Source organism: Solenopsis invicta, chromosome 11, assembly GCF_016802725.1.
Source record: "Solenopsis invicta isolate M01_SB chromosome 11, UNIL_Sinv_3.0, whole genome shotgun sequence".
Lineage (NCBI taxonomy): Eukaryota > Metazoa > Arthropoda > Insecta > Hymenoptera > Formicidae > Solenopsis > Solenopsis invicta.
The window spans coordinates 12,365,778-12,377,788 of NC_052674.1; the positions used below are offsets into that span (position 1 = coordinate 12,365,778).

Sequence of the window (12,011 nt, forward strand, 5' to 3'; positions counted from 1 at the left end):
CTAAATCATGCTCTATCGGCAATTATCTTATATCGCAATAGAGACTTTTATATATTTAGAGAAAATAAAAGCTTCCTCTCTTCAACGGTGCGGTAACGATCACGTTCGAAGATTTGCCACTAGGTCTCATTTCCGGTCGCAGGGTACGTGGATGAGAAGCACCAATATTCACTATCGAATGATAGAGATGAAGAACGTAGTTTCCAACCCGCAGGAAAATAAAGATCGCACGCTAAAGACCCAAGTCTCATTTAAATACCGATACGTCCCTCACTGTGTATAAGCTGTAGGCTGGGGGGGTTATCGAAACACATACCGATACTTTAATTCTTGTAATTTCAACGTCGCTGCGTCGGCTCAAGCATTTCGAACGTGATCGACGAACTTCGGTCGCATCTCAGAAGGAGATGATCAAACGTTTAATAATGGACAGGAAACATTTTTTTACTGTCTTGACCCATTTATACCCGTCTCGTTGCGAAAATGTACTCGTTGCTCGCGCTTGACGAGCGTCCAGGCAATCCAAAGTAGATTGTTTTGATTTCCTTATGGAGTAAAGTGCGTTACAGAGATATAGCAATGATGAGAACAGTGCTCGTGGAAAATTGGGAAGATATCTGAGGGCCATATTCTCTGGGTATATACAGGTGAGGACATTCGATTTCACGTCGTGAAATGCACGGCAAAACATCGTAAAGCCAACATTCGATAATGTTAACAATATTCAACGTAATCATATAAAATCTGAAATGTCAATAACGTAAGGTTTCCTTCTCTCTCTCTCTCTCTCTCTCTCTCTTTCGCTCTCCTCTCTCAACGTAGTTATATAATACAACAGATAAATACGTTCGTCGACACACAGGTCGATTCGATTCGAAACTTCTTAAACTATTTTGGCACTAGAATCCACGTAATCGTTAGGTTTTAAGCGTCGAGATTTGACATCCTGAAACGCCTATGAAGCTAATAAAAAAATTGCAACACCGTGTGCGCGCTTAAATGTACACGTGTCCATACGTGATGCGTGCGTGCTTTATTACGCGTGAACTTCGTTATATATGTACATGTACATTCGATGTGTATAATGTATACACTGACTCGCTTTACTGAATATGGATGTTTGGAAATGTAATGTCTTACACTAAAGGGAACTTACGATTACATAATGTTGTTATGACGGCGATACTCGAGTGACTTATCCTGGATCGAGAATGTTAATGAATCTGTAGCAGTTACGAACCGAAACTTTTAGGCATATATGAATTTTATCTAGGAATTAAATTTTATTTAATTTATTTTATTCTTTTAGTGCTATCATAATGACATAGAAACCAAACCGAGTTTTTATCTCGGGAACCGATTTATCTGTTATTCACAAATTCACTTTGTCGTAAATTTTAAATTATTTTCTAAAACGCATTAACGAACATTTAAAAATGTATACGTTAATTTGCGAGCAATTAATTTTACCATCGAAAATAAAAAAATAATGTTAACGCGATTTTGCGAAAGAAATTTCAAATGCGACTACGTGCTCTTAGATAGAGAAATAGAAATCAGAAAAGGTCAAGTGTCACGTATGTATATTTCCTAATATCACTAATGTTAATTTCATGAATTACATGACTACGTCACTATCACAAATTGAGTGATGAACTGTTACGTCTACGTGAAGTTACGATGAAAAAAGATTCTTATCTGCAATGCTTTTTTTTTTTGATTAGCTCGTAATCGGTACATGTATTATACGCTTAACACTAACTATTATCGTTTGTTTGTTTCGGTCGCAAAAAGTTTTCCATTCGGCTCGAAAGTAAATAGCGTGGTCCGTATTGAAGACAAATTTTGTTTTCTGTATTTCAAGTTATTGTATACAGGGTGATTATTAATGACTGTTTCCACGTTTTACCATAGGAGCATGATGACGAATACGTATTTCTAACATATTATTATATTAGAAATTACAAATGCGTGCTCCTATGGTAAAAAGTGGGAACAGTCATTAATAATCACCCTGTATATTCGTATATATACGACGAAATGAGAGACTTTCTGAATTACGATTAGAAAACGCAGCTGCTGATCTATTGTTACACTTCTCGTTATATTCATGAAAGAAAAAAAAAACATTTTATTGCGATTGCGTGTAAAGTGTCCTTTATACGACATGTGGAGCGACCGCGCGTGTCTCTCCTACCTTTTGATTAAATTGCTTGTGTGTCAAACGTTAACTTCTCACGTTGAATCCGCCTCGTCGCGTACAAGTTCCGTAAAGTACTCGTCTATTCTGTTCAAATCTGCGAGATTATTTCGTCATCCGCTGAAATCAGTCAAGAGGCGCGGTCGCGTCTCGCGCCAAGTGAATGCGCAGCGAAGAGATTAGTCATGAGACCGACCATTGTGCCAACTCCTATTCGCTACACGAAGTAACATAATTCCTACACCATTAGTACACCATTAACTGTGTTCGCTGCATTTGGTTTTTGTTTTTTTTTTTTTTTTCAATAATCCCTGATTAGTATCTTTCGTTGCAATTTATCCAGAGGACGTTGCGTCCCGACGACACAGTCGGGCAACTAGCGGCGACGACGACGACGACGACGATGACGAGAGAAGCGGGACGGGCCGGGGAGGGGGGCTTCTTCCTTGATTGGCGCTCGCATTAACTCTCTTTCTCCTCGATCGGACTCACCTCGTTCTGCAGCAGCTCGAATTTCGGGCTCAAGCTCGGCAACATGCCCCTGGTGCTCGTTTTGATTTGACTGTACTTGTTGTAGATGTCCAGCGATTTCTTGCGATCCATCTCGAGTGTCTCCTCGATCAACCGCGGCGGGATGCTGCCCGCTCGCTTGTGACTCGGCACGAAGACGCTGCCTTCCGGTTTGCGCACCGCCACCGCCGTCTTGTCCCCCTTGTGCTCCGGCGTCAGCGTGCCGTTACCCAGTTTACGCTGCTGCTCCTGGAACGCGTCCTCCTGAACGTCGTCCTTCAGCAGCACGCCGGTTATCACGGGCTTGTTGTTCTCTGCCTTGTTGATGAAGTCGTTGCTCAGAGCCTTCTGCTCCATAATCTCGAGTTTGTTGGGCGTTGTGCCGTTCACCTGAAGATTCGGATTTGATCGCACGGCATCCGGGAAACTGTCCATCTCCAACGAGTCCTGCCGTATCGCCGCGTTGACAACGTCTTCCAAGGACGATATATTTTTTGATTTTTCGAAGAATTGCGGCTGAAAGAAAACGGACACTTTCCGTATTACCAGGATCTTTTCTCTAGCCGATTAATATATGTATACATATTTTCTAGCGTTTGCCGTTATCCAGATAAAGAAGTAGCTTCATCTTATCTTTATCTAAATTATAATAATATAGTATTATCTCCATCTTTATTTTGGATAAAAGAAGTGTTATCTTTTTTAAATTATTTGAGATAAGGTGTACAATAACGAAAATGAAATATTGTTCGACCTTTGGGTTAACCTAACAGAAAAATTTCCAAAGTAACGAGGGTTGCATTCCGAAATTTACTGCTGATACTGAAAGACTGTAGTATACGTACTAAACTATAGATTTTTAGTGCTGGCTTTTAATACATCAGAACGCAGTCCAGATTGCACAGATCAGTAGTACAATATATAAATTACTCTAAAACTTTTAAAATGAGTTTTTTTACTTATTGTAAAATGCGAGTTACAATAGATATTCTAATTTTTAACTTTGATTTTTATTTGCATATCGATTCAAATTCAAAGAGGAATGTTTCTTGCCAAATTAAATTATTTGAAGAACTTGCTTTTAGGTAATAAAGATTTAAAAATAAAAACGTGAACACGTATTGTGTTCATATCCTAAATTGTTTTGCTCAATAATGTTACTATTTAAAAATTATGTAGATCAAACCATATTTATTTATAAATGTATCTAACTAAATTAAAATTAAATCATCTTGATCTTATCTGAGATACATTTGTTTATAATTTAGCTTATCTTTATCTAGATTATTTCAAGTTATTTAAGTGCATTGGTACTCTCTAAATCACATAGAGTGAAACGTCGTTCTAAAAGAGCGAAAATTCAGCTTGTGCATCTGTTCAAATGATTTGTCACTAATAAAAATAAAAATCTACTATAGAAATTCAGTCCGGAGAGAATTTTGATTCTTATAGACAATCATTCAAATAATTACAGAAACTCAATGTAATAAAAAGTAGCGGTTTCTAATAACAATTATTGTAACTTTTAACATGCTCATGGATAATTATTGTACACCTGAAGAAGACTTGTCGTTAGTATAGTCGAAACGTATTTTAATACAATTTCTCGAAACATTTTTTCTTTTAATTAACAAGGCAGTAATTGCTCGTAACGGACCGCTATTTTTTATTATATTGCGTTGCAAACAACGAGCGAATACTTTTTATTGTTTACGGAAACTCAATTCTCAATTAATGTCAATATGTTAAATAAATTTAAAAAAAGTTAATATATTAAAGAAATTAAAGAAATTTTTCAATATTAATAATTTTAATTTACTGAATTAAATCTCCAAAATAATAAATTGATAACATTTTTTTAAAATTTGTAACAAAATAGGTTTTTTTTTAATTTTAATTAAACTTACTCTTTAACAGAAAAAAATCGTGGCGAACAATTCGTGCTTGAAAGAATAAATTTTATTAATTGCCAATGCAACAATTGTTTTGGAGGTCTATTCTTCTTTTACATCAAAATCAATGAAATAAAATGATACGCACGCAAAAAAAGAGTTCGGATAAACCAACTAATCTATTTATTTACTTACACTTTTGTTCTCCTCCTCTTCCTCCTCCTCTTCACTAGTGAAATTTTTAGAATCATCTAACAGAATCTTCTCTATATCCGGTGACTTGTCGAATTCCACCCATTTCGATCGTCCCTCCAATTTCCTCGATAGCATATCGGATTCGTAACTACCACCGTACATGGGGTAACCAAGGTGGCCGGAATCGTATTCGACTTGATTACCGTAGCGGTAGCTGGGATTGGCCGAACCTTGACTGGATATCGAAAGGTCTGACTGTGACAGACCGGTATTGGTGCTCCCAAACAGTCGCGTATTTTCGAAACCTGTATGAGAAGCGATGAATAAAAAATAAATCACAAAAACAGGGGGTTACATGCATCACGAGAATGATCACCTGAAGATTTGTCGTCCGGTATTTCCTCCCTGTGCACCAGAGCCTGTTGATCGGTTACACCGGTAGTCACATCGTTGGACGACCCTTTGTTACCCTCCGTCTCTTCCTTGTCATAATCCGGCGGTACTTCGACCACAAACGAACCGCTGTCCTTGTATCTCGACGTGGGCTTGTTATCCTCCATTGTTACCTGAGAGCAAAATAATAGCAAAATATATATCACACATTATTTCTTCGTGATTCAACCAGGAAAGACTCATTTCCAATTTACAATTATTCTGCCTCAAATTCGAACACATATAATAAAATAAATGTGAAAAACATTTTAGATGAAACAATTGTGAAATTGTATTCTGGAATATTGGAAGAATGTACCAGAATTTTTTTCGATTTTTTGAAAATCCAAAAATCCTTTCAAAAGAATTATCAGGCACCGGTTGGAGTATAAAAACGAGAAAAAACATTGGACCATAGGGAATAATGAAATATAACATTTTTGATAATTGTCTCTATCATAAGTTAAGATCCATCAATTTAGTAAGATACATCAATAAAGCTAAGTAAAATCTACTTTTAAAACTCTGTTCAATTTTATGGAGTTTTTAAAAAATAAAATAAATTAAGTTTTATTCAGAATTTTAATTCTAAATATACACACACTGAGTTTCCCAGACCTCAATAAGATTTCAAAATTGTATTATTGATCAAATTAATAAATAGGTAGGTTAAATGAAATAAAATGAAATTTAAAAAAAGTGAACGGTCTCTTCAACAGTAGGGCAGTCGGGTTAGGTCGCTAATTTATGTCTGTCAGGGGTGTCTCAGCCCCCTGTGTTATATATTATATAAATAAATTTTTCGTGATTAAATAAATATTCTCATTCATTTTATTTCGAATTGATAGTGTAAATTCATACTTAAAATAAATATCCAATTATATTTTTATTACTTTTTTTTTAGTATATATGCTTGTAAACATTAATGAATAGGATTTGTTACTCTAGGTTTTAACTAACCCTGGAAAGAGACTGAAATGTTCTCTGATTTTGATCAGCTTTTAATATATTGTAATACGGATCAAAATAAGGAACACTTATTTTTTTTATACGTATCCGTTTTTAGTTTTAGGGGGGGGGGGGAGATGAAACACCCCTTTGAAAAAACCAGTATTTTTCTTTTGAAGCAAATATTGTCGAAACTATAAGAGATAGAAAAAAATGTAAATGAAAGTTGAATGGCTTGAAAGGTACTTTATAACAGTACTTAATACAAATTTTTTTAAATTTATAAGTAAACTTTGAAAATTTAAAGTTAAAAGAAATTTTTTTCATCTCTGTTATAAAGTACTCTTCAAGCCATTCAACTTTCACTCGGAACATTTATTTCTAATAATTAAGTTAAAATAAAATTCTGTTAAAACTTGGAAATTGATCAAAGAGTAAGTGATACACATTCATATACGCAAAAGTAAGACGTGCGGCAAGCACTATTTACTCAATGCAGAATAATCGTCGTTTAATAATTGAAAAAAAATGAAAACTAGAGTGTAACATGAATTTTTTATTCAAATCAGGACGAAATCTCCGATTAAACTCAAAATTTATTATTCCGGCCAAACGTTCCAAATTCTCCCACGAGAATTCATGCGTATCTACTCAGTCCGTTATCTTTTTTCTTTTTTTCTTCTTTCCTTTTTTTTCCACAGGCCCGAGTTACAGACCCGAATCGGCTCCACGCCTTTTTCTTGTTCGAAAGTTGGGGCACTTTATATAGGTACGTACGCGCGGGAAGAATGGATTGAATCGGAGCGCGAGTAGAGCATTTAGAGAGATCGGGGTGGAAAATGAGGAAGCGTGCGAGACAGGCGGTAGAAGGAGGAGGAGCAGAAGGAGAAGAAGAGGGACGGAGGATGCAGCGCGGTCAGAGAGGAAGAGGAAACGTCGTAGGTGTCGGTCGAGACGAGCGGCTCGACGGACGGATTTCGAGACGGAATCCTCGACGCGAACGAGCCTCCACGAGTAAGACGAGGCCGTAAGTAGGACGGTAGGTGGGGGCAAAATTGCCCGGTAACCTCCGACCTTACCAGGGTCGGCCAAGTTCGATAATTACGAATCTACTCCCCACAGCCTGAAAACGAGCCAGTCTTCTGACCCGGTTATCGCTGACTCCGACTGACGACGAGTTTCACTACAGGCCTCGTCGCTTAGGATGAACGTGGCAGAAAACGAAGAGATTTATGTGAGCGACGTCTCGTTTACAGCGACAGTACGCTGGAAATTATTGTGTAACGTACCGCACGTTCCTCCGTCTCCACGATAAGATGATTGTTCTTGAGCGTAAGGGTGATGATGTTCCCGTTCGCGTTCTTGCTGGTATGATTACCGGAAGTGGTGGTAGTGGTGTATTCCATCACGGCCGCCGCCGCGGCAACATTTACGTCCTCGATCACCTCCGTTTCGCACATGTATCGCCGGGGTGCTTCTAGGCCATTCACCAACTGAAACGCAAAGAAATACGTTGACGCGATAAAGCAAAAGTTTCGAACATTTCCATTCATCGAAACGGCCGTTGAGATAAAATCGCGATGTATATGTCGTAGGCAAATAGCAATTTTAGGAAAATAGTATCTGACTAGGCAAATAGCATTTGCCTGGTCAAATAGCTTAGAATTAAAACACAAAATGCCTGCTTTAAAAACCCAATAATTATAGAATTTTTGTGTTTTTCAAGCAGGCATGTTGTGTATTTAAAGTAGAGAATTAAAAACACAAAATGCCTGCTTTAAAAACACAAAAATTATGTAATTTATTCTAACCTAACCTAACCTAACCTGGCAAATGCTATTTGCCTAGTCAGATACTATTTTCCTAAAATTGCTATTTGCCTGCGACATATATAATACAATTGAAATCGACAGAAGATCGAGAAACCTATCATAGCAGAATCCAAGTGCCCAAATAATATTGTAAATATTTCTTACGGTCCCTAAAAAATCAGATAGATTAATAAAGAAGCGAAAAGATGGCTTAAACGCTGCGGGAAAGAAAACGGAGATTGTGTATAGCTTTGAGTGCATCGAATGCGATGCGTTGTACATCGGACGAACGAAACGACATTTGGCGACTCGTGTTAAGGGAAATGATGTTTAGAAACATGAAAGTGTCCATTTGGTTGGGGTAGCAAACACCGGCTTATTAATAATCATGATTTTAATCAACACCTTGAATTTTACATTATGAAAGAAGCAGGGCAAAGAGAGAGAGATTGCGCTGAAATGTTTTTCATGAAGAAGAATAAAAATCTACAGGAAAATGCCGAGAATTTAAATTAAATTTGTAATAAAATAATAAAGTACACTTAATGTTTGTTCTTCTTTCCGTTTGTTTGAAACTGTTAGTTGCACTTATTCGCTTGACAGTGATATACGCGCTTTTAACTTGAGCTGACGTTCTGTGTAATTTTTAATACCTTGACGAAATTTAATTGTTTTACACACTTTTGACAATAGAAATATGTAAGTTTAGCGAGCATTTTTGTTAATTTTGATACTTATAGTAATTTTAGTACCAAATTTTTGGATTCTTCAAGGACTCACTGTCGGACGTATTTTCTTGATTTATTTATTATAATGTCTATATTGCAACCGACTCACTTAAAAAAGATTTAAATCTGCGGTCGAAACGTTGTAAATACGTTTTATTTATTATTATGTATAATAAATATTGATTGTATTAAAAAAAACCATTTCTTTTAATAAATAAATCATTTATTTAATAGAAAAATCATTTTCTGAAATTAATTGGAAAATAACTAATTTATAAACGATAAAATTTATATTTCAATAAACATTTACTATATTGCATAAACTAAATTTGATAATTAGTGAATAATTTACTAAAAAAAAGTATTACGTTCTTTAAATCAGTAAATACAATTCCTTATTAAAAAAAAATACGTTTGCCGTACTATACAAATATATGGTTTACTAAAATTAAGGAAAATTTTTTTTTTTAGTAAGTTTTTTTTAGTGTAGCAAAGTTATTTTACCAGCAAGTTGTCTGAATTTTGAATTATTTATTAATATTTCTTATATGATTTTATGTACGTTCTCTAATTCTTCAAACTCCACGCCGTTACTTCCAGTCTTAAAACGTAGCTCTTAGATTGAACTAGAAAAGTAATATCACAATATTAAATTAATAATTTAATAATTCTGATGCTAACGAGTATTCACAAGATTCTGGAAAGTTCATTCATCACTTTGGCGCGTAAAATGAAATCTTGACGAGGGTAAAACTCATAAGATCGTAGGAAACTGCAAAAGAATACATTTTCTCTTTTGTCGATTATTGAAATTTACAAAGAATCAATTTAGCAAAAATGAAATCTGTGCCAATTTGTCCAATGAGTCAAAAAAATCAGTGTTACATATTTCTGTCTTCGAGATAGAAATTGACGACAAACTTCGAAAGCCTTGTAGCGTGACTAGAAGAATAAAATAAAAAAAAAAAACTTTTTCCGTTTCTTTCAAAAATATGAAAAAGCAAGATTACAATATAATACTAATGATCTAAATTTTCCGACAAAATAAAATTAAGGAGAAAACCCGGTTCCATTTTTCTTCCCCCAAGATTGCGGAAAAATACGACCGCGGATGATAGCGGACTTTATTGAATTACTTATTAAAACTCTAAAACTTTTAAGATAAAAGACAATAAAGGTGACATTATCTTAAAAGAAAGGAAGAAAGACGGAAAAATACAGCGAGGGAAAGGGAGCGGAAGGAACCGTTCCTTTTCCCAAAAGTGAGAATTTTTCCGAGTCAAGAACAGTACCGTGACGCGCTCGCAGGACGGAGTGATTTTTTGGCGATCACCGAGAATGACTCGCGCAGGATACGGAAGATTTAGTTACAGTCGATGGGGCGCGAGGCTGTCCCAATTTACGAAACGCGTGCAAGAGGGATACGACGAGGTGAGAGAGAAAGAGAGAGAAAGAGAGAGAGAGAGAGGAGGAGGAAGGGAGGAAAGGAACGTCTCGTTCAGTTTTTTATCTATCGCGTCGCGAAAAGGCCATCTCGCATGCAAGTAGGTGTTCGCGTGTAAGCGTTCACCTACACGCGCGCAGATGCATGCCGGTTACGTCGTTCTCCGAGTGCCTTGTGCCAAAGGGTACTGAACCTGACCCAAGGGGCATTGCTCTTGTGCTGCGTCTCTCCGTTCCTTTTCTGTTAGATCGCTACACACACCGGTCGTCACGTTAGCCAAAGCGAGCAGGTATCATTGCGAGGCCCGGGCTCGGTACTCGCGGATGCCAGTTGAAAATACGCGCCGAATACGCGGAGCGTGCAATGTATGTACAAGCGCGTAGCGCTTATTTATCGTCGTTGGGCGCGCGCGTGCACGTTCTCTAAGTCGATTCGATGAAATTCTACGCTATGATACATTCACAGATCGTATAGCCACCTGTCCCAGATCGAGCTCTGTCATCCTCTACGCGTAGGCCGGGCGGAAATTTTATTCGATGCGCATACAGACCGTTACACAGAAAACAGATCTTTCCTTTTTCTTTTCTAAAACGGATTGACGTAGAATCGCTATTTTTGTACGTGGAAAGAACGGTTTTTTTTTTTTTTTTTTTTTTTGTTGCTCGAGTATCGAAAAGTTAAGTCCGATGCAGATCTGAAAATAACTTTGGTAGACGTTCTAGGACGCTATCAAGCTGGTTGCTAAAATGTCAAAACTTTTTCACAACTTGTCTTATTTGAACGTCCTTCGTAATTATTTTGATCAGCTAATAAAATTGTTTTTATAGATTTGCATTTAAATTTATAGATAGGTATTTTAATAAAACTATTTTGTCGCTGTATGTATAATATAAACAAGCTCGAGAAATTTTAGCGAGGAAAATCAGGAGATTCAGCCCTGATTCCCTTTTTTTACAAACAAATTGTCCACTATTAAAACTTTCTATGAAAATTTAATATTTGTTAGCGGAATATACCGATGTATAGTTCAATGCTGAAAGCAATCCTAAAGTATTTTTCAATACTTTCATATACCTTTCAGGCAAGTTATAGATTCCGACTCGATAGAAAGACTGGTTCTTTCTTGCGATGAATTCTTTACTCCATTTTCTTCACTCTTATAAATTTTTTATCGGACAAAGCGCGCTACATCGAACGGAATAAATGACAATCTGAAGGTGCTATCCGGTGCGAGAAACCTTCAAGTTTCAATAGTGTATCTTCGACCAATCTCGCTTACATGAGACAGAACATAATCATGCAGCAATTTGATTGGGCGACGACTTTCTTCTGTCATCGCTAGTTGCAGATATATTGTTCTAACTTGACTGGAATGTTTTGCCGCACTCGGCAAACTTACAATTAGCGCACTTCAGATTATTTCTTCCGTTCACAGTACGTTTTGTCTAACAAAATTTTATAAAATTTATAAAAGTTGAAAAAAATGACTTGATCAGTCAATCTGGAATCTATAATTTCGTTGAAAAGTAGTAAAAGTATTAAAAAATAATAAGAGGAATCATGGTCAACCTATACCAAAATATTTCGATAATGAATGCTGAATTTTGTAAAAAATAGATTATTTATTTCTACACATTTTCTTAAAATCATATATTTTGATACAAGCATTTATTCTGCTTAAGTAAAAATACTTGTTCTTAAGTAAATATATATTAAGTATATAACTATGTTTTTACATTTTTTACTTAGGTAATGATTTTTTAAATGAGCTAATAATATTATTAAACCTAATTTAAAATGTTTTTTAAATAAAAAAGATTTGATTATTTTGAATACAAAAATAATCTAAAT

At 35.9% G+C, this 12,011-nt stretch overlaps 1 protein-coding gene and 1 long non-coding RNA gene across 2 annotated transcripts in view; one reads left to right on the plus strand and one right to left on the minus strand.

The window, feature by feature from the left end:
• Positions 1-447: 447 nt before the first annotated feature.
• The window catches only part of LOC105204513, a 44,518-nt gene continuing 32,954 nt past the window's right edge, over positions 448-12,011 (minus strand). Inside the window, exons 5-8 of the mRNA XM_011173602.3 lie at positions 7,467-7,670; positions 5,174-5,363; positions 4,798-5,102; positions 448-3,226 (exon numbers count right to left, since the gene is read on the minus strand). Of these exons, the coding sequence (XP_011171904.1) occupies positions 2,663-3,226; positions 4,798-5,102; positions 5,174-5,363; positions 7,467-7,670 (1,263 nt within the window). The 3' untranslated portion in view covers positions 448-2,662. The remainder of the gene's footprint in view (positions 3,227-4,797; positions 5,103-5,173; positions 5,364-7,466; positions 7,671-12,011) is intronic.
• On the plus strand, positions 6,569-7,579 carry LOC120359031. The gene is made up of 2 exons (XR_005575924.1): positions 6,569-7,216; positions 7,300-7,579. It is a non-coding gene; the product is annotated as an uncharacterized LOC120359031 (long non-coding RNA).